General features: G+C 43.5%; 2 protein-coding genes across 2 annotated transcripts; both read left to right on the forward strand.

Moving 5' to 3' along the window:
* Positions 1-1,729: 1,729 nt before the first annotated feature.
* On the forward strand, positions 1,730-9,083 carry obi1 (ORC ubiquitin ligase 1). The gene is made up of 6 exons (XM_062528074.1): positions 1,730-1,883; positions 3,106-3,241; positions 3,613-3,704; positions 4,300-4,521; positions 6,761-6,849; positions 7,353-9,083. Exons 1-6 carry the CDS (start codon positions 1,812-1,814, stop codon positions 8,539-8,541), a joined length of 1,800 nt encoding a protein of 599 aa, XP_062384058.1. The 5' UTR covers positions 1,730-1,811; the 3' UTR covers positions 8,542-9,083.
* A 2,091-nt stretch (positions 9,084-11,174) lies between these two features.
* pou4f1 (POU class 4 homeobox 1) lies at positions 11,175-14,030 on the forward strand. Its single transcript, XM_062527918.1, has 2 exons — positions 11,175-11,297; positions 11,728-14,030. Exons 1-2 carry the CDS (start codon positions 11,175-11,177, stop codon positions 12,691-12,693), a joined length of 1,089 nt encoding a protein of 362 aa, XP_062383902.1. The 3' UTR covers positions 12,694-14,030.
* The last annotated feature ends 7,407 nt before the right edge of the window (positions 14,031-21,437 follow it).

Genomic DNA, 21,437 nt, shown 5'->3' on the forward strand with positions numbered 1-21,437 from the left:
TGTGTGTGTGTGTGTGTGTGTCTCTGTGTGTGTGTGTGTGTGTGTGTGTGTGTGTGTGTGTGTGTGTGTGTGTGTGTGTGTGTGTGTGTGTGTGTGTGTGTGTGTGTGTGTGTGTGAAAGAGAAAGAGGGTCACTGTGCCTGTTTTGCCAGGGCCCCCTTCAGCAGGGGAGGTGGTGGGGTGGGGCGCCATGCTGTGCTGGGCAGGAGGGGGTCTGAGGAACCGAGCGAACGAGCGAGCGAGCGAGGGCGAGAGTGAGCGATCGGCGCAGGCGAGCGAGCGAGCGCTAATTAATGTAAGCATTTGTCAGTGATTAAGCTTTAAACAGAAAAGGTCAGCAGAGCGGCGGTGCGAGGGGCCCCCACGCCGCCCTGCTCTTAGGGCAGTCTAAACCTTTCCGGCCCAAATGGTAAAGATGCTATTCGGCAGGGGTGCGGGGCCCTCGCCATCTAGCCCCCCCCGGATGGGTCATCGCCTCGCCACCCTCCGCTTGGCCCGCCCCAAGTCAAATTTGGCGTCCATGCCATTTAAGGATGAAAAATAAGGCCTGGGACAAGATCAATAGGGGCTGGAGTATGAACCGCCTGTGATTAATTGACTGTCACCAATTAATGACGGAACGATTACAAAGCGCCGTCCGGAACATATTCAGCTGAAATATAATGCTCGCAGAAACCAGAGCACGCCTGAATGCTGCAACCCCTCACATCTTCGCTCCTCATCAGATACGACTATTCAGACATATGCCCATGGTTCATAAAACAGGTGATAATCATACACTCAATAAAGCTGTTATCTTCAAAATAATATTTTGCTGTTCAAATTTCAATCAAATCATAGTGTCATGAAAACTCACATTCCACAAATGTCCATAATTGGAGATGGAGGACTCTAAATGGTAGCAATGTGTGCTATTGAAAAGATGGTGACATGCATACATTTTGTATTTTCAGTTGTGACCTCAATAGTCTGAGTTGAGAAAATAGATTAGCCTAATAATTTGGTGTTCCAGGACTATTTACCCCCTATTTAACCCTACAGTAGGCTACAATGTGTTACAGACATCAACACAAGGGGAAATTTAACCTGATAATTCAGGTTTCACGAAGATAGCCAAGATATAAGTTCTTAAAGTGTATATAGAGCCAGTTTGGATGTGCTTTTCTGACTCCACTTAGAGGATTTTCGTGTTGTCCCTCGGCACACAAACAGGCTTGCAGAAGGGAGTGACTCGCAGATAATAACAGCAGTGTAGTCCAGTGGAAGTAGGCTACTAACGGGCGGCTTGATGCAATCAATGTACAAGATTGTTTTGCGGCAGTTCAATTCTAATCGTGTTAGCGCATGATGCGGTCTGGTAGTCTGCTACAAATGTCTCTCAGCAAGATAGGTATGGAAGGACATTTAATTCTGTAGTCTAATGATTTCACAATGAATTATTGCACTTGAACATGCTTTAATGTGTTACAGCAGGCAGTAGCCTAGGCTACACTGTTTTTATTCATTTTTGTCCTAAAATGGAAAGAATAAAAGTAGCGAATTTAGTTTTGTTATTTTTAATTCTTACCTTTCTAGTCCTATGTCGAAAAAGAAACAATGTAGCAATGAAGGGCTATACCGGTTTTCCATTGCAACGATTGAGTTGTCAGATGTTCATGAACACGTTTCAAGAAGTGAGGTTTCACCCTCGCGGCTTTCCGTAGTTTATCTGTGATGGGAAGCGTGCTTGCTTTGTTTGTGTTGGAGGGATTTTTCTATCGGTCTGTCTGAAACGTGTGTGTAACCTACTGCTGTCTGTGGTAGTGGAATATCATGGCGGCGAACTACCAAAACGTCACCATATCTTTAACACTGCCGATTTCATGTCAAATTTGCCTCGGAAAGGTAGGCTAACACGTTTGCATTATCTCACTGGTATTAGTTCCTGAGGTTGTAACAGCTGCGTCTGTCCTGTTAGCAGCTAACATTTGCGTGCTAATTTAAAGGCAATTATTTTGCTTTGGAGTGGAAAACATTGATATTTAGCAAATGCACATACAACGGTTATGTTTATAAGAAACACAGTTCAGTTGTGATTAGTGTCACAGCTTCCCGAAAGGCTAGTAGGCTATAGTTCAGTTGAGTAAACTTAGCGTTGACTTCATGCATGGAACATTGCCAAGATGTAACATATTACTTTACTCAGGCGTAACGGAAACATTGTATCAAGAGATGGTAAGTGTGGCTTAGCTTAGCCTAATGAGGCATTGACGCTCATTATGCAGGGGATTAGGCAGGCATCCTCAATTGTGACCCAGGACGCATGTCTGTTCACAAAGTAAACCCTATGCAGACACATGCGTCCTAGACCATTCACGAATATGGCCAGAGGTGGATCTTGCATGTGGATTTGAGTGCGTTGACTGCTTTCACACCTGGCTTACGAGGTGAGAAATGGTCAAGATGGCTTATTAGTGAGAACAAGGAGACAGAGCTGTGCTACTTGTCTTTTGAAACAGTGTAGTAATGCTACTTGTATTTTGGCTACTCTCATTTACTACTTAAATGCCCATTTCTTTTCTGGGTAGCCTACCCTGTCCCGGTACGTCGTGAGGTGACAAACCTTGGTAGGTTAACTCAGAAAGCGAAGTGGTAGACTTTATTGACTTTGGCTATGATTTTGGTTTGAGTTTGTTAGGGTTAGCATTGTGCAGGGCTCCAGCTTTTGCCTGCCTTCTTCATATAAAACTCAATGGTAGGCCTGACTTCTCGTATCTGTTGACCAGAATTTTACATTTTACCCCAATTTTAAATATGCATACATTGCATTACATGTAAATTGCAAGAAAGATGTACGTTTTCAGGATGATGCATGCCTACAAGTTGCTAGAACGTTCGTATAAAGTTGCTTGTGCAATATTATTAACTTTTGCATTTTTGTATTCCGGTCTTGGCCACTAAGGTCACTCTCTATAATACAGAGGCTACTCCATCATTGCATGTGCAACTGAAGTGGGGGGTGGAGTTGACTGATCTAAGTGAAAGCTCACTGTGGTATATCATTGTGTGTTTGGGGGGAAAAGCCTTGGCAGCTAATTTCCTATACTTACAATCGTGTTCAATTCAGGTTCGTCAGCCAGTGGTGTGCTGCAATCACCATGTTTTCTGCTCTATCTGCATGGAGGTTTGGCTTAGCAAGGCCAGCCAATGTCCTACCTGTAGGGTGCCCATCACCCCTGACAACCCCTGCAAGGAGATCATAGGTGAGTTGTGTGGAGGACGTCATTCATATGATGTTGCTGTCAAAGTGTTTGTGTGTGTTTATGTATGTTTATGTCTGTGAGTGATTACATTTTCTTTACAGTTCAAGGATTTGAAAACTAATGCCGATTCCAATAACTTTATTAGGCCATAATGGTCACATGGAACTCGCTCTGTTTATAAATGTAACTCTTAAAACTCATCAGATACAGTCACAAGGTTTTATACTGCAATTTTATTATGTGGGTATCAAAATAATGAGGCACTTCTGATTATACTTCTTAACTGCATTTAATGTGATTACACCAGAAATGAATGTACAATGTATTACATTGAAACAGATGATCTTATTTGAGTTTTTTTTTCTCCACAGGGGCGACAAATGAGGGTGATGCTCCTGCAAGTCCAACCATGAAGAGACGTCTGAGGAAGACCAGAGGAGAACTGCTGTTGAAGGAGTATGAGGTACGTTACCTGACTGTCCATCTGTTTCAGAAACATGACAACATGTGGACAACATGACAATACGTGGATGACATATTTTTGGTCACTTACATACGATACAAAAAGTATGTGGCATAGCGATTACGACAACTCCAGCGCGATAGATGGAATAAAACCAATACAAACGTCATGTTACAAATGTAATATATGTATTTGTATGACACAAAATCAATACTGAATACATCTAGGACCTGTCTGAATTATACAAGAACATTAGAAGAAAGTGGAGGTTCCGTGGATCTGTATTACTTAATTGTTGTGTATAGCTTTCAGGTGTCAAGAGCCTTATACTTTTTTTGCTTCTGTTTCTGTCATATGATATACATTAGGACTGCAAACCTTAGACCATAGGTATTTAGTGTTGCCGTTTCTTTTGAAAGTAGTTGTGGGTAGCCATGTTATCTGTAAAGTGCTCCCGAGTTCTTGACTGTGTGACCTTTGCCCTTTGTGATGCTGCTGTCATGGTCCGCTGATTGATGCGCCATCGCATAGTTCAACTTCCCGTTCTCTCTCATTCGTTAACGTTCGGTGTGGCGTGCCAAACGACGCTCCTCAGGATGAAATCGAGAGCCTGGTGAAGGAAAATGAGGAGTTGCGAAACAAAAACCGCGCCTCTGAGACGCAACTCGAAACGTTCCTGGAGCCCCGCACCGTATCGGTGTCCCGCTGCGAGGATCGGGGCCTCGACCTCGCCGAGCTGGAGGAATGGGCCGGCAAGCTGCGGGCAGCCACTGACCTCTACGAGAAGGTCAAACAGGACGTGGAGAAGCTGAAAGAGGTAAGGTCACGTGATGCCCATCAGGATTGTTTCTGTAAACAGATGCTGAGAATATTACACTTGTATCATTCCATGACTCTGCCTAATTTAGCATGTGACGATCAATCTGCTTTAACGTTTTTAACTTTTCATTTCATTTCATTCATTCAATTCAACAATTCATTTTTGTGTGATGAAATATCTGCGTTGAATTGGACACCAGCCAATAGATCATTTGCTTGTAATGTGGCAAAACAATGCAGAAATGATGTGAGAGAGTGATAAAAAGAGATATTAAACAGTTAGGTAAACTACGGCCTACTTTAAATGTATCAATTTGGTCATTCTTGTCAAATCAGACAGAATCCAGAAAAATGGTTGCCACCTCAGATTTTGCTCAGAGTTTGTCTACATAATGTTCATGTCTCAAAACTAAGACCTGTCTTGTGTTGGAGGCCATGTTTGGACATTGATATCTGAAAAAGTGCCTGTCTAGCCCACTGATCTATAAAGAATACCTGGATAGACTATCTCATTGTTGCTGACCCATCAACAATGAAGCCAATGGAACTGTCCCGAGTGGTCCCATAATGGCGGCGAGGTGTTCCTATTCCATTGTTGCAGAACGGCAATATTCTTTTACTGTCTTTTACTGTCTATGCATTCCTATGGCAAGTGGTCCCATAATGGCCGCCCCCATGTAGGCTTCAGAATTTTGACGTAGATGCTCTATCCAGGTATTCTTTATAGATCAGTGGTCTAGCCTGCCCAAACTTTGTTGGTGTCAGTTAGACCATTAAAAGTTTGTACTGCATGAATGATTTGGAACAAAATTCAAAACTGGTGAGTTGAAATGTTACGAGATGTAGCTAGTAGGATCACAACAAAACGATCACTCTGTTCCAATCCACATACTTCTATACTTTCAATACCTAATTTGAGTGCATGTGTGTGTTCACACTGAGGATTAGGATGAAATGAAGTGCACTTCAAATACCCAATGGTGCACTCATAACTCTCAAAAAGTTGAGTGTGAAACATTGGGCAGTTTTTGCCCTGGCTACGTAACAGAAGGAGAGGGACCGTTTTCAAACCCGTGATAATAGGGATTGAGGAAGCTAGAGCAACAGTGGCGCTTAAATCTGGTCCCTGAGGTAAAACAATGATTTTAATTATTGGCAGTTAAATTGGCACTTTGAACATTAAATGTCTATACATTGAGCTGCTTCCATATAGATTTACATTTGCCCACTTGCTAGTCCACATACTATTTTAGTCCTTTGGAATTAACAGAAAATCATAACCTTCCTTGGTTTTATCTTCACACGCATTGTGTGTGAGGAACACAATTATTGACAGAACATTGATAAAATATTGTTTTTTTTAAGAAATAATAATGATTGTTTGATACCAAATCCCTTCAATGTCACTCTTTTTGCACTTTCTTCCAAATCTAGGGCCTTACAGAAAAAAGTTTTTTGCCCGGCTTTGAAAATGATACTTTTCAAAATATTAAAGGTGCTCTAAGCAATATTGGATAACGTCATTCCGGTTGACGTTAAAACAAAACAGAGAACACGTCCCTCCCTCCCCGATCCCTCATGTGCAACTGAAACTCTCCTGAACACGCATCTTGTGATTGGTTGGAACAATTTGTTCTGTTTCATGATCCAGACTGGACCAGGCTGTTTTTGTTGCCATTTTTGGAGCCTGGGCTGTCCATAGAGAGACAGAGCATTTGTTTTTACAGTGTATTCAGGGGACAGGCAGCTAGCGAATGGTACGCCCTCGGGTACAGTCCAGTTAAACAGACCCAAAGTCCTGCTTTCACACAGTCTTGAAGTTTTCATGCAGAGGACCATGTGGTCAGACCAAGTGCGCTGAGCTTAGTCAATATAGCTAATGCTGGAATATGACCAGGAATACAATGCAGAAAGAAGTACACAAAATTCTGAAGAATTGTTGATGGGATATAGTTGGAGGTCTCTACGTGAATTTTGTGTACAGACCTTGAAAAATCACTATGGACAGATTCAGGGTTGTGGTTCGATCTAGATCCACCTTTATTTACACAGTCTAACTTACGACTTAGTAGTCTTATCAACTCTCCCGTGAGGTGAAACGCTGGCTGTGGATGCCAGGCGAGGAGTGTACTATTGGCTTTATGTCTTTAAAAATGCTGAATAAAGGAAAATAAAATGTGCATCTTTCTCCTCTCGCTCTCTCTCTCTCTCTCTCTCTCTCTCTCTGTCTCCTCAAGGCAAACAAAACCTTGCGAGCCCAGAACGTGGACCTTGTCCAGGAGAACATGCGTTTAAAGGCTGAGGTGGAGAGTCGCTCTCCACAGAAGTGAGTATTGTTATAAGATACAGTTATGTTTGTAAGTTTCCATACCCAGCAAAAGTAAATAAATGTTCTTCCTTAAAATACAGGGGCTATAAGTATTACATACCCCTATGTTAAATTCTCATAGAGGCAGGTAGATTTTTTATTTTCAAAGGTCAGTTATTTCATGGATCCAGGATACTGTGCAGCCTGATAAAGTTCCCTTGGCCTTTGGAATTGAAATAAAACATCAACACATACCCTTCACCATACCTAGAGATACCTAGAGCAAGCAAATATATCGTCAACATGTTGTGAAATGAAACATTCTTAGATATTGAAGAATCACAATAAACAATGTAGGATATGCTATGAAACCGCCCTAATGTGGAGAAATAATCATATATGTACATTGATGTACATCATTGCACATCTTATGGATCTAACGAGGCACCATTATGCAGGACACATTTGACTACTGTAAGCATTAATGGTGTTGCTATGCAACGTGTTTGCGTTCCACTCAGGTACGGCAGGTACACGGTAGCGGCGCTCGAGGCCAAGATCCAGCAGCACGAGCGAGACGTGGCTCACTTGAAGAGGGCACTGGAGAGGAGCGACTGCTACATCGAGGAGCTGGAGGCGCAGAGAGACCAGGTGGCAAATGCCAAGACAGACGCCGCCGAGCCCAAGGAGGATGCCCGCTCGGAGGGCACCTGGGTCGGGGACCTCCAGACAGATGGTCCCCTGGGCGATCGGATCACCGCCATGCGCAGGAGCCTGAGTGGGATGGAGGAGAAGTTGGTGCGCACAGACTTGGACGGGGAGCCGTCCTGGGACCAGGGCCTTCTGCTGACGACAACGACGACGACGACGACAACAATGTCCGAGGGATCGCTCCAGGATGTTGCCACCCCTCACAGAGCCAGGGGGGACGCCGGAGAGCACGCAGACGCCAGCTTGCCCTCGGCCGGCTTCGCCAGCCCGACCACGCCCTCCACAGCTTTCCACAGCCTGAGCCTGAGAAGCCCATTGGTGCAGAGCGAGGGGAGGATCAGGCGTGGGTGTGGCCAGGGCCGAGGCCCCCTCTCTTACCTGCGCAGGCTGAGCTTCGAGGGGTGTGGCTCCAGCGAAGCCTCTGCAGCCACCGAGCAAAAACCCGTCGCTTCCAAAACGCACCCGTGGGTATCACCGTGGGTGACCAAGCAGTCCCTCCCAGGAGCAAACGACACTCTCCCGTCCTCAGACGTCACCCACACCACCACAGGCGGCCCGAACGTCTCCAGCGAGGCCTGCATGGATGCAGCGTATCAGGAGAAGATGAGTGAGTTGGACTCCCTGATCTCTGATGGCGAAGGCCCGAGCGGAGCCGCCGGAGCTCGCCTGCCTTTGCCCACTGCGGGGCAAAGCAGTGGCCAGGTGACCGCTGGCACCACTAAGTCTGAACTGGGCTTATTAGATCAGACCAGTGCCACCGGCACAGATGCCGCCTCGAGGTTGGAGGAAGACGTGCAGGAAAGCGGGCAGGGAATGATGTGTAGACCCAAGGTGACCCTCATGACCTCTGTTGGGTTAAGGTCATCCTCATCACTGCAGGCACCATCATCATCATCATCATCATCATCATCAGTGATTGCAGCCCCGGTGACCAAACGCAGGTGTCCCAGCGGCTCTGTTTCCTCCAGTCCATCCAAGCTGTCCAGATGCAGCCCTTGATCTTCCCCGCTGGCATCCTGTGGTGAATGTGACCACTTGATAAATGACCCAGATGAAGCCTTTAGGCTTTAGGATCGCACCCAGCCTAAGTCTGGTTTTTAGCATTCAGTCTGCTTTTTAGAGTGACATTTGAACTGACACCTCTGATCTTAAATTGTGGCTAAGGTTTTGGGGGTTTAAAGGTCTCGAGCAGAGAGTGAACGTTGGCTGTTATCAAAGTCACACAATTTCTCATAGGCCACTGATCATGCTGATATTGTGTCTTGGAAGTTGTTTTTAAGTCTCCTTTGGCCAATTATGAATGCTTAGCTGGTAGCCTAAAGTGAATATGGGATGGTTTTAAATCATTTGTTTTGACAATCTCAAAGAATGAAAACTTCATATTTGATGCCACATGTCTTTTTTTTTGACAGACTATGATCTGGACATGTTTTCGTACTCCTTTATTTTCACAATACAGCACCACACTACCCACATAATCATGTAATTGTAAACACTTTTTTAAACAAAAAAAGCCAATAAAAATAAAAAGCAGTAAATGGTATAGCCTCCTGTTTATCACATCGTTATCACTAGTCTACATTATACATTATTACACTATCTGCTTTTTTCAATCGATATGACCAACTTTTAAATACAACTTGAACACAAGTTTTAAATATGCAGTTGATCATTTGTGTTGTGGAAACATAACTGTTTCCATTTGGTTCTATTCATAAGGCCTTGAGGGAATAACACAAAAGATAATACTTCTCATTAATTATCTGTATTCTGTCTCCTGAATCTTATTTTTCTTTAATGCGTTCTTAAACCTGTTTTTACACTTTCAGGGCCAGTAAAAATACATACGCCTGCAATCTATGAACGTAAGATGTTGACGACAGACAATAGTGGCAAACTTCCTGAGACTTGTAAATGATGCTGCAGAGTTGCCAGCAGTTTTCAATAATTGTACTTCTGATAACGCTGTAAAACAGTGACTTTTCGTTGCATATACCTGCAGAAAAACACGTCTTAACTTCATTATTCTTGCATTACACCGTCACCTACTCTCAATGAACACTCGCACACCGGTCTAACAATAATCACCACCTGGCACTCGCGTCTTTATGGTGGCGCCGACTTCTCGACTGATACAAATTGGCCTTTAATGCGCCCATCATTAAAGCGTGATCATCGCCGGATGAGCACTAAACAAATTGATTTAATATCCACCGTAACCTTGTACACAGTCTTTAAAGAAATTAATACATCCAAATGAATTAACGCTTCATTTGTTCAAACGCACCACGGTTAGCCAATTAAAAATTCATGTAGTGATTAGAGGTTTGTGAAATATACATGATATCGTTAAATTTGCATACTAAATCAAGGCATTGTGCCTTGTTGCACAACAACCTCTGTGAGGAAGGTCTTTGCGGTGTCTTGCCTTTACATCAATGTCAATATTTTCTCTAGAGCATTGGCGATGAACATGACGAGCTTTTGAAGTCAGCTTTGGGCATGGAAAAAAAAACACGATTTCTTGTGGGCAGCCCCTAATTGCCGGACTGGCCCGCGGGCAAACGGCATTTTACATATGAGAGATCAGGAGCGTTTGAAGTCATTTCCAGTTTATATGGCTAGCGCGGCTACTAGTCTACGGCTTGAATGTCATGACAGACTTGCACATTTTGCAAAAGACTTCTGTAGTCTTCGGTGTCTCTGGCTATTTTGGAGAACTGAACGCCGGAGACCTTAACAATATCAGGCAATTAGCCATAAGCAAAATACGGTGTAAAATGTGTTGTTCTAACATGACAAATGTGAATAGGGTACAGGATATCTCGTTTTCACTTTGAAGTCTACTTTATAACGAATGTAGCTTAAGTCTGTTTAACAATAATAAAAACAATAATAATAAAAACTATAAATAAATAAATAAATAAAATAAAAATAATGGACGAATTGTATCATGGCATATGAGTCAAAAGTCAAAACCTTTTTGTATCAAAACAAAACGTAAAAAACAAAAATGAAACTGAAACATATAGTCCCACATACACATATCATTTAGTATTACCGATGCACGTGGCTCATGACTTCGATGTATTTTATTTAAACGCATTCTGGAGTATACGCATGCGCGGTTCATCCACAGGTGTAGACTAGAGCCCTTTTGCTACGTTCATATTCGTGCTCGTCCGGCCGGAGGGGAGAAGGGGATAGGACAGGAGATGAGACCAGAACTGGGAGATAGGGGGAGAAGGAGAGGCGAAGAGAGTCACTTGTGCTCGAAGCAGGGCCCGTTATCTGTCAGGCTGCACCGTTCCATGTCTCGCGAGAGAAGGCGAGCTCGCTTGACGAGATCTGAGGGGCTCAGGTGTTAGAGCACTTCTCATCCCTCGCGCTGCCGAGCGGCAGACAGACACGCGCGACCAAGAGACTGCAGGCATCTCCGCTGCATCTCGTGGGCTCGAAGCTGCGCATCATTACCGCCGGACACACACTCTCACACACATACCCACACACCGAAAGGGGATTTGTTTATTGGAGTTGTTGTTTTTTGACAGTTCCTTTGCTGTTGTTGTTTTCTCCCCTCGACTCTCGGGCACTTTATCTATTTGGTTTTTGAAGAGGAGAAGCTCGCAAACATGATGTCCATGAACAGTAAACAGGCGCATTTCGCCATGCATCCGTCCTTACCGGAGCACAAGTACACGACTCTGCATTCCAGCTCAGAAGCCATCCGAAGAGCCTGTCTGCAAACTCCACAGGTAAAGATCCCCCTAAAAAACTTCTTTCGCTGTCCCTCTCCGGTAGACGAGGCGCGTGGAAGCTGTACAGCGCTGCAAGGCACATTCTGCCAAGCTGCGCGCTTAATGTTTTTTTCATGTATTCCACGGCAATCATCTGAAACGCCTGTGATCTTTTTTGAAAGCCATGCTCAGTGAAGGCTCCGACTTCACCCTTTTTTGTATTAATTTTTATGACTCGAAGCTTCTAAAAGGAATATTCTCTATGTGTTATGTGTTGACAGTATTCCCCAGCTGACATATCCATTTATTCCTCTGTTTTTTTTCCTCCTCAACCTCCTTTTCTCTCTACTTTCCCCTCTCCTCCCCTCTCTCTATGTATCTGCCCGCTTCTCTGTGTTGCTTTCTCTCTCTCTGCGTTTCCTCGCTGCTTTCTCTTGGGCGGCTGCAGCTGCAGAACAACATATTCGCAAGTCTGGATGAAACTCTGTTGGCCCGTGCCGAAGCTCTGGCGGCCGTGGACATCGCGGTGTCTCAGGGCAAGACTCACCCGTTCAAGCCGGACGCGACCTACCACACCATGAACAGCGTGCCATGCTCTTCTACCTCCACCGTGCCACTGGCCCATCACCATCATCACCACCACCACCATCCCCACCAGAACCTGGAACCTCCGGACCTCATGGACCATATCAACTCCCAGTCGCTTAGCCTCATGAGCGCGCACGACGGGGCCGGAGGCGGCGGTGGCGGCGGCGGGGGTCTGATCTCCACCTCGGCTCACCCACACTCGCACATGCACGGCTTGAGCCACCTCTCTCACCAGGCTGCTATGAACATGAATTCGCCCCTGACACATCACGGGCTTTTGCCCGGACACCATGGCGGTGGTCAGGGCGGACCGGGACTCAACAATGGACTGCCCTCAATCACTGACTCGGACACAGACCCAAGGGAGCTAGAGGCTTTTGCGGAGCGTTTCAAACAGAGACGAATCAAGCTAGGGGTTACCCAGGCGGACGTTGGCGGTGCCCTAGCTAACCTGAAAATTCCCGGTGTGGGCTCGCTAAGCCAAAGTACCATTTGTCGGTTCGAATCGTTAACTCTGTCGCATAACAACATGATCGCACTCAAACCCATTCTACAGGCATGGCTGGAAGAGGCCGAGGGTGCCCAGAGAGAGAAAATGAACAAACCCGACCTTTTTAATGGAAGCGAGAAGAAGCGAAAGAGAACGTCGATAGCAGCGCCAGAGAAACGTTCTTTGGAGGCTTATTTTGCCGTGCAACCCCGACCGTCCTCTGAAAAGATAGCGGCGATAGCAGAAAAATTGGACTTGAAAAAGAATGTTGTGCGAGTATGGTTTTGCAACCAAAGACAAAAACAAAAGCGGTTGAAGTTTTCGGCATCCCACTGATGGATGGACACGTGTTGTTCGGACTGCATTTGGGGACCAAGGAACATACACACACAAACATCGTTTTCAGTCTGCTTTTGACGCGGAAGAATTTCAAAGCGGTGTGGCTATACAGACAAATGATTCTTACTCGGTTTTGTGAAGTTTGATAATCCCACCGATTTATTTTCACGAAACTGGTGAATGTGAAGTATGCAAATAACAGGTAATCCAGACCAACTAATTTCACAGTTGCTCTGACGATACACATACAGTCCTAGTGATCTCTGCCTTTTGGAGAAAAAAAACATTGCGATACGAAATGAAGTTAAGCTTTACTTTTATCGAGTTACTTTTTTCCAGTAACGCATATTTTAAATGATCAAAACAGCCATGGAAGGATTACCTCATTGTTTAGCGCTATGTTGTTTTACTGATTTATGTATTTATTTATCTATTTATTTACTGAAATATGTATGTATTTATTTATCTGTTTGTAAAAGCGTTCAAATGCTACTGAGTTTGGATATGCCCGAAAGCAGGCTCCATATTATCAGTCTTAACTAATTATCAACGAGTTCTGTCATTTGGTGTTCCAAAGGTATATGTCTCACTGGAGAATAAAAATAAAAAAGGCACGGCAGAAGAGATAGAATATGAGTCCCCTTCCTACTCTGAGGGCAAACTGAGGTTGGCCATCACCACCCGTGTTTATTTTGAATTTGCACTGAAATTTACTGTTTAGATTGGTTAGATTATATTCGATTCTTTGTGTATATACAAATGATAACACTTGCTCACAGAACTATAAGAGGAGTCCAAATTTTCTTTTCATCCAAAACAGATGTTTCAATATTTTGTTGTCATAGGTATTTGTTGCCCAACGAAAATGTCCAGTGACGGACTTATCTAACACGCGCATGACTCAGACAGTATACTTTACATTCAGATGAAAATGTATTCTGAAAGATCAAAAAAGAGAATCTTTATTTCTTTTGTATATTTTGGTTTGCAGTGCAAACATTCTATGCATTTACAAAAAAAAGAAGCACTACATAGAGTATCTACTGGTAGGCCTTTGTGGTTGGTGTAAAATCACTGTTAAATGCCTGTTTTCACACATTGACACAACGTTGTTTGTCGTGTTAATTGTTAAAAGAAAAAAAAGACTTAAGAAAAAAAGTTTGTGTAAGTAATAATTTATTTTGTGCACACGTATGTTTACAAATGAGGCCACATGTGTGTCACACTTTCATACCTGTGCACCCATCCGTCCGTGGAGCTGTCTCCTCTGTTGTCCTCTCTTTCAGTTTTACATGCACTCACTCCATCTTCTGTCCATCATTCTGTAAGCCAAATCCAAGCAGAGGGGTCCGAGTTCCTAGCGATCTTCTAAATAAATGAACGAAAGAGAAAAATCAAAAGTGTCTTCTTGGTTCAATGTGTGCAAGTGGTACCGATTTTCTGATATTGTTTTTTCTTCTTTTCATTATTATTATTATTATTATTATTATTAGGCTATTGATAACAGTAATGGCAGCAATAATAGGGTAGTGTTATTGATGTTATTCTATTATTATTATTATTATTATTATTGGCTATTATTGTTGTTAGTAGAAGTAGGCCTAGTAATTAGTATTAGTATTATTAGTAGTAGCAGCAGCAGCAGCAACAGTAGTGGTATCCCAATAGCGGCAGTAGACTAGTGTAAGTTGCTAGTAGAATAGTTGAAATTAACTGTGCAGTGTACCTTTATTCGTCATGTGACATGCATGAGGCCTTATCGCAAAATAAGACTGAATAAGACTGACTGCAGTGGGCCTAGAACAGCATCTTGGTCATGTGGTTCTGGCCTGCTAGGCCTAAATAGGCTTACATATAGCCTAGTTTTTAAAATGTGTAAAAAGAAAGGTGCCACCGGATTCAGACAGATTATGCAAACAGACTCGTTTATTGCAAAAGCAAAATGGAGGCCTACAGAAGGCACAAACTCTTTCTAGTTAGCTGCTAGTTCACACGCAGTCAACCGAAGTTAGAATAGTTTCCCCCGCACCGTTACAGTATAACCGGATGGATAGGCCGAGCATAATGATGGCAAGATAAGTTGGTGAAGAAAAGAAGAGGTACGATGCCTGCTTTATTTTTGTTGTTGTTATTATTATTATAATTATCATTATTGGGACGATAATTATTATTAGTAGTAACATTATTATTGTTAGCCTATTATTGTTAGGCTATTATTATGGCAGCTTTTTAGGATATCTGATATTCTGTTATAATATCCCCACGCTTGTCGTGGGTATTAATATTTCATTTGATTCTGTGTTGTCTGCTGAGTCTTCCGTCTAGACTGAAAACCAGACTTCAGACTGCAGTAGGCCTTCTGTACAAACCGTATGGCCAAATGAAACCACATCTATTTAAGAACTTTCAGCACACAAACTGGAACTAGTTTATTAATCACACTCGGAATATACTGGGCTCCACTGTACATATTGTAGAGCAAGTTGAAAATATGCTAAATGATAATAATAATAATAATAATAATAATAATAATAATAGAAATAATAATAATAATAATAATAATAATAATAATAATAATAACAACAATAATAATGATAATGGTAATATCTTTAGTGTACAAACGTAACGTTTGTACTTCTTTTCAAGCACTGTATTTCCCTCACTGCTAAATTGAAATACCCTTGATTCGGTTTATTAAATAATTCATGCGCTGAGATCTCGAAAATTAATAAACGGAATACAACAAGACACTAATTAAAATCAGGAGTAATTATTGTCTATAGTCTAATGGGAGCTGGCCCTGGGATGCAAATTTAGCATCGGACCCTATACCAGCATTTTCCAAACAAATGAACTGTTAATTGGGACATTAAGGCAGGTAGGCCGCTGTTGTCTTTTTAGGCTTCACTGCTTATGCATGATTCATCTGACGGTATTTCTGTGACAGTAGCCCAGATATCAGATTCCGTTTGGGGGAGGCTCGGCGGACCTTCTTCTAAACCCAAACATAGTGACAGAATTGCGTTATAAATAGTCTGGCAGAGCCCAGAACCCAGGCCGACCCAAATACTATACTTCCAAATAATGTCAGATATGAAGCAGCGCTGGAACCGGAAGCTTTGAGGGGAGTTTTTTTTTTCTGTCTAGCCCGACTGAAGTGCCAATAAACATTTAATGAAACGGGAGAGTCGCTCGTCTCCAAACACTGTCAAAGGAAGTGAACAGCAACATTGGTGAAGCCTCCATTGACACACGCACGCACACACACACACTCACATGAGAGCACACGTGGGGAAAAATAACAACAATATTTCAATATAAATGTTTGTTTACTCTCATTGACCAACGACTGAAAAAACATCTCCAAACGAGTGCTACTGGAGGACACGTTGCGAGGGCCCTTGCGCTTTCCGCCTTTAAAAAACGAAATGTTAAATGCAGGTGATGCAATATTAATCGCGCTTTGCTGATATAAAATGCAATATTTTCAGACAGCTATCGGGGTTTTCATGGAGGCGGCTGATGAGAGCGGTCGCAGCTGTAGAGCCAGGAAAACGATACGCATTTATTGGTCCTGTTTGGCTTTTGGCTACAGAGCGGAGCATTGGCGTGAGTAAGGAGATCTATTTTTTCATTTAGGAAGAAGTATTGCTCGTCCGTTTGGGGTAGAACGATAGCAGTTAGCCTATATGGAGAGGGACAATATCGCCCGGCTTCTGAATTTCAACAATTCTTCTTTTGTTTTGCCCCCAAAAAACTGATTTGTTTAAAGTTGCTTTTATATTTGTTAGCTGTAAAGAAAATAAATGTGAAGTCTCGCGGGCAACTCAGTAATGTGTGGCACTAGCGATTGAAGAACTTTGTTGTGCACGAGGTTGTGTGTGTGTGTGTGTGTGTGTGTGTGTGTGTGTGTGTGTGTGTGTGTCTCTGTGTGTGTGTGTGTGTGTGTGTGTGTCAGTGTGCGAATCAGTCAGGAGTCGGAAGTTTCTCTACGGAATTCTTTAAAGGTCACATTTCCCATGTAATTGTCATATTAGGCATTCAGTTACGTAATATTTACGAACAATAAATGGCAATTTCTCGTGTTTTGTGAGTTCTCTTTTGCAACTGGGATTCAAACAACAATTTAAGGACTAGCTACATTTAATTTTAACAAATATTTAAATCTACTGAAGTTGTATGAATGATGGTAACATTTAAAACACTGTAGCCTACGCGACCGTTTGAAATTTCTTTGATATATTTCTTGCTTTTTAGATGTTTCTTATTTTAATTAAATGTGTTTACAACATTTCTAAATTCTCACTACGACACTCCACCAAAATCCACTTGAAGTGGCGCTGCGCTTAGCCGCTATATTTCAGCACCATGAACAGCTCCCTTGCAAATTGAGGACTAATGCATTATTGAAAGCCTATATCAAACAGCTCTAGGGTGCTGTCTTTCTGTGCTGGGGCTCAAGATGAAGTCCGACTGTCTGACTGCACAAAAGCTTCTAATATGTTAATGGCCGTAGGGGATGCCGCAGGTACCGTTCCCAGCTGCTTCGCGCGCCATATGTCAGCCGGTTTGCCACATGGATCTATTAATCAAGAAATATTTCATCAGCCCAGCCCAACCCAACAACATCCCACTCTCAAAGTTCAAACGGCGCTAAACAGTTCGGTAAAATGTGGGATATTATCAAATGGTTATTACGTCTATTTTTTGGAAGCAAAAGTAATTTAATTGAAGTTGCAAATTGTTAGAATATTTCATGAGTGACGTGCCGATTTGACGGCCTTTTGGTTTCGTCTTATCCGGAAGTGCAAGGTTAGCATTTATTGGGTGTCAACCTCCGTGAGTATAGCAGACTCAAAGCCGAACTGAGGAGTATGCGTACGCCAATCAAAACCCAGGAACCAATTCGACTTTTCCATTTTAGCATCGCTTATAGGCTATAGTCTACCACGTCATTTCCATCTATTCGTTTCACACACTACAACTGTTTTTATTATTATTATCAAAGACAAGATGTTAGATTCCATAGGCTGTTTTTCATTTCATATGCTTACCGGGTGTCTTTGATGAGGTTTTAGGCCTACAAATGATTAGCAACCGACAAGTACACTTGCAGGCCACAGCACGACGTCCGAAAACAACCTGATAGTTCTCTCTTTCTCACTTGCCCTTTCTTACTTTTCATTATTTCGTTCTTTCTTTCAGAAGAACACATCGTAATGATTTCGTGAGTGCCTGTGTCAGGCCTCTTACCTTCCTCTCCCTCTCCTCGGCGTCTGAAGGTAGCCCTGGCCTCATAACTTGGCACCTTTAGGCGGTAGTCAGACGCGTAATTAATCTCGCCAGTGGATGTAAATAAAGCCAAATTGGTTCCTTGACAGATGAGCTAATGTCGCACGGTGTCGAAGGCGTGAAATAATGATTTCCACACCAAGCAGGAGAGAGAGTCGTATTTAAAAGTAGAGCAGAAAATAAATAAATAAATAAATAATCGCAGCTGGCTTCTTCCACCAGCTGCTCCCTGGCTAACCTGGAGAGAAGGCGTGGGCTTCACCTGAATTGCTACTGAGTTGTGAATAAGGAAACATAATTAAATTCAATATCCAAAGGTAATATATTTAAACAAATATCCAAAGGTAATATATTTAAACATAATTATTATATCCGTTACTGTGACGATAATTTCAACGTGTGTTTCCATCTGAACCGATCCCTTGTTTTTTATAAGGAAGTAACTAGCTGTTTTTTAATTAAATCATTTTTAATAGTTGGATAGATCTCGAAATATTACCTATCCTTCTTCAGACAGTTAGTCCACTGATAACACTAAACTGTACAAGACAACACACAAGTATCCATCATCATCCCTATCATCAACAGATGCATCATCAATAATAATAATAATAGTAATAGTAATAATAAATAACAATAACAATAATAATAATAATAATAGTAATAATGATGCTGATGCTAATAATAATGAGATACCTCAGTCCTTTGTGGTGGGCTGAATGTACTAACCGGGACCCCATCACTGGCTCTATATTGGTTATAACAATGACCATGACGGATGGCCTGCGGACGGAAATGTCAAATAAGGGTGAGGGCGCGTTTCCTTCGCTCATCCCCTCTTTACTCAGTAATCTCCGCCCGCTCCCCCTCCACCGGCGCTCTCCAGCGGAGGCCCGGGCGCTGTTGACACAGCGGCAAATTTCAATCACAAGAGGTTCAGAGTCAGACCAAAAACATATTTGTCTAATAAATCCGTCATTTAGGAAGAAAAATATTTGATCTGCAGGGTTTGACCCTTACCGCGCATGCAGGCCCCACTCATGAGCCTGAAATGAAGGTTAGGATCCTGGTGGCCCTTGCATATGAGGGTTATGCATTTTTGTTTTTAAGTAGGTGCCTCAGACACCTCGCAGAATACAGGGCACAAGAAGAAGACGATGGGCATTAATCCTCGAGCAGACATCCCATTACCTGTGACAGACCAACTCACGCAGAGGTCATTCGTCTAACAGTCAGCAACAAACTGAAACACAGTTGGAATCATTTCAGACACTCCTCAAAAAGTGACTATACATTTGCCCAGGCAGGGCAGAAATCGAACCTGAGGCGTCAAAATACGTTCAAACCCACACTTCTTAACCCAAAACCTTTTTATTTTGCCAGGCTGACTATAACATTAAAACATTTTCTTTTTAATTAGCCTAAATCGGGCTTTTTCTGTTATTTGGGTGTGTGTGTGTGTGTGTGTGTGTGTGTGTGTGTGTGTGTGTGGGGGCCCATCTGAGGCCCGCTCCCTCGTCCTGTCTCTTTAACGTGCTGTCGGCCTGGGGCAGTGCACTTATTGACCTTTTATTGAACGCATCGGGCCGTCATCATTACCCTAACATGCCGCCCCCGGTGCCGTGCGTTTGTTCTCCCAATCACAGCCAGGCCACTTGCCCACCGGGCCGAGCCAGAATATGTACAGTATTCCCCTCATCAAAGAGGGCGTATATAGACTCTGGATTATCACACTGTTCCGTCTCGAACTATGTTGCTTAAAAGTCCAAAGATCTATACTAAAAAAAAAAAAGGCATTCTACTTATCAAAGCCATCATTATTAGTGTGAATCTGGGGGATTATTAGCTGTTGCTATGCGCGATGAATGCTTAAGTAAAGGATGTTTGGGCTGACAGGGTGTTTGTAATAGGCGTTTCATCATTAAGTCCCCTAACCCAAGGGCACCACCTGTCCCTTACCACAGAGCAGTGGAGGGCGCTTAGCAGGACACCATGTGGGAGGCCCTTCAGAGTGGGAATATAAAACCCCATTAGCCAACACACAACCCACCCATTTTAATGGCTACAGTATATGTGTGCGTTCTAACCAGGGACCATACAAGATGTCCCATGACTTAATTGTTAGACGCATCACCCCAAGACTAAAACAAATATATTTTCAGATGTTTTCCTGTGGGTTTGGTCACTCATATCTAACAACAGTCAGATCAGTAGACAGTGTGTGTGTGTGTGTGTGTGTGTGTGTGTGTGTGTGTGTGTGTGTGGGGATTTTAGAAGTTGACAGAGTGAGCCACATGGTCAGCTGTATTTCTGAATGATGCACCAGCTCCCCAGGAACCTGACTGACTCTGATAAAGGAAACCACTGGGACTGTATGGCTGATGCCTTCACGCATGTGTAAATGTTACAGTGATACAAACCCTCCAGATGAGGATACCCGAGATTAAAAATTCACACAGGGTGTTGCACAGCCTAGTCTAGCCTCTATCGCTCTCTCTCTCTCTCTCTCTCTCTCTCTCTCTCTCTCTCTCTCTCTCTCTCTCTCTCTCTCTCTCTCACACACAAACACACAGACACACAGACACACACACACACACACACATACACACACACACACACACACACACACACACACACACACACACACACACACACACACACACACACACACACACACACATTGTGCATTAGGTACATTTGTCAAGCCCATCGAACTGCTTAGTTGTACTCTTGCTGAACCATCCCGACTGGTTTTGGAGCACCATAACAGAAGCCTGTATCAACTGGCTCTCTAAGGTGCTCTTCCCAGCAGATGACTGCTCGTGGGCCTGCCCAGAGACCGACTGATACAGGAACCAGTCTAGCCTCCACTGGCTAGGATGTGAACTATGTCTGTGTACTATGGGCACAGTCCAGGGTAGACCAGGCCGTCGTATGGGAAACAGGGTTTCTGCTAGTGGTGTGATTCTGTGGCTGCACATGTAGCCTCATCTAATGAGAAGAGAGGAGAGGAGAGGAGGGGAGAGGAGGGGAGAAGGGGAAAGAAGGATGGAGGGGAGGGGAGGGGAGAAAGAGAGGGCCAAGATGAAGGGAAGAGGAGGAGAGGAGAAGAGAGGCCGGGCCACCCCGCTCTCGCCACACCATCAAATATTCATCACTGTTGATTAAACAGGACACCAGTGGCAGATCCGGTGGCACCACATTAGAATTTAGAGCCGAGAGCCAGAACGGCGAGCTGGTGGAGAGAGAGAGAGAGAACGAGAGAACGAGAGGCCCAGGGCCCAGGCTGCTGTGAGGTCACAGCCAGCTGCCAAGCAACACATGGCCGTCACCATGGAGGCATTTCCATGACATCACTGGATGCGAGTGACAGGAGGTGAAGAGAAGAAGAGTGGAGCGAAGAGGAGAGTGGAGAGGAGAGGAGAGGAGAAGAGGGGAGAGGAGAGGAG

This window comes from Sardina pilchardus, chromosome 23, assembly GCF_963854185.1.
Source record: "Sardina pilchardus chromosome 23, fSarPil1.1, whole genome shotgun sequence".
NCBI lineage: Eukaryota > Metazoa > Chordata > Actinopteri > Clupeiformes > Clupeidae > Sardina > Sardina pilchardus.

Bases quoted from the DNA above. Each gene is read 5' to 3' on its own strand.
- pou4f1 (XM_062527918.1), top strand. From the start codon at position 11,175: ATGATGTCCATGAACAGTAAACAGGCGCATTTCGCCATGCATCCGTCC. The intron at 11,298-11,727 runs GTAAAGATCCCC...GGGCGGCTGCAG, and splicing joins CCTGTCTGCAAACTCCACAG to CTGCAGAACAACATATTCGC.
- obi1 (XM_062528074.1), top strand. From the start codon at position 1,812: ATGGCGGCGAACTACCAAAACGTCACCATATCTTTAACACTGCCGATT. The intron at 1,884-3,105 runs GTAGGCTAACAC...TGTTCAATTCAG, and splicing joins GTCAAATTTGCCTCGGAAAG to GTTCGTCAGCCAGTGGTGTG. The intron at 3,242-3,612 runs GTGAGTTGTGTG...TTTTCTCCACAG, and splicing joins CCCCTGCAAGGAGATCATAG to GGGCGACAAATGAGGGTGAT.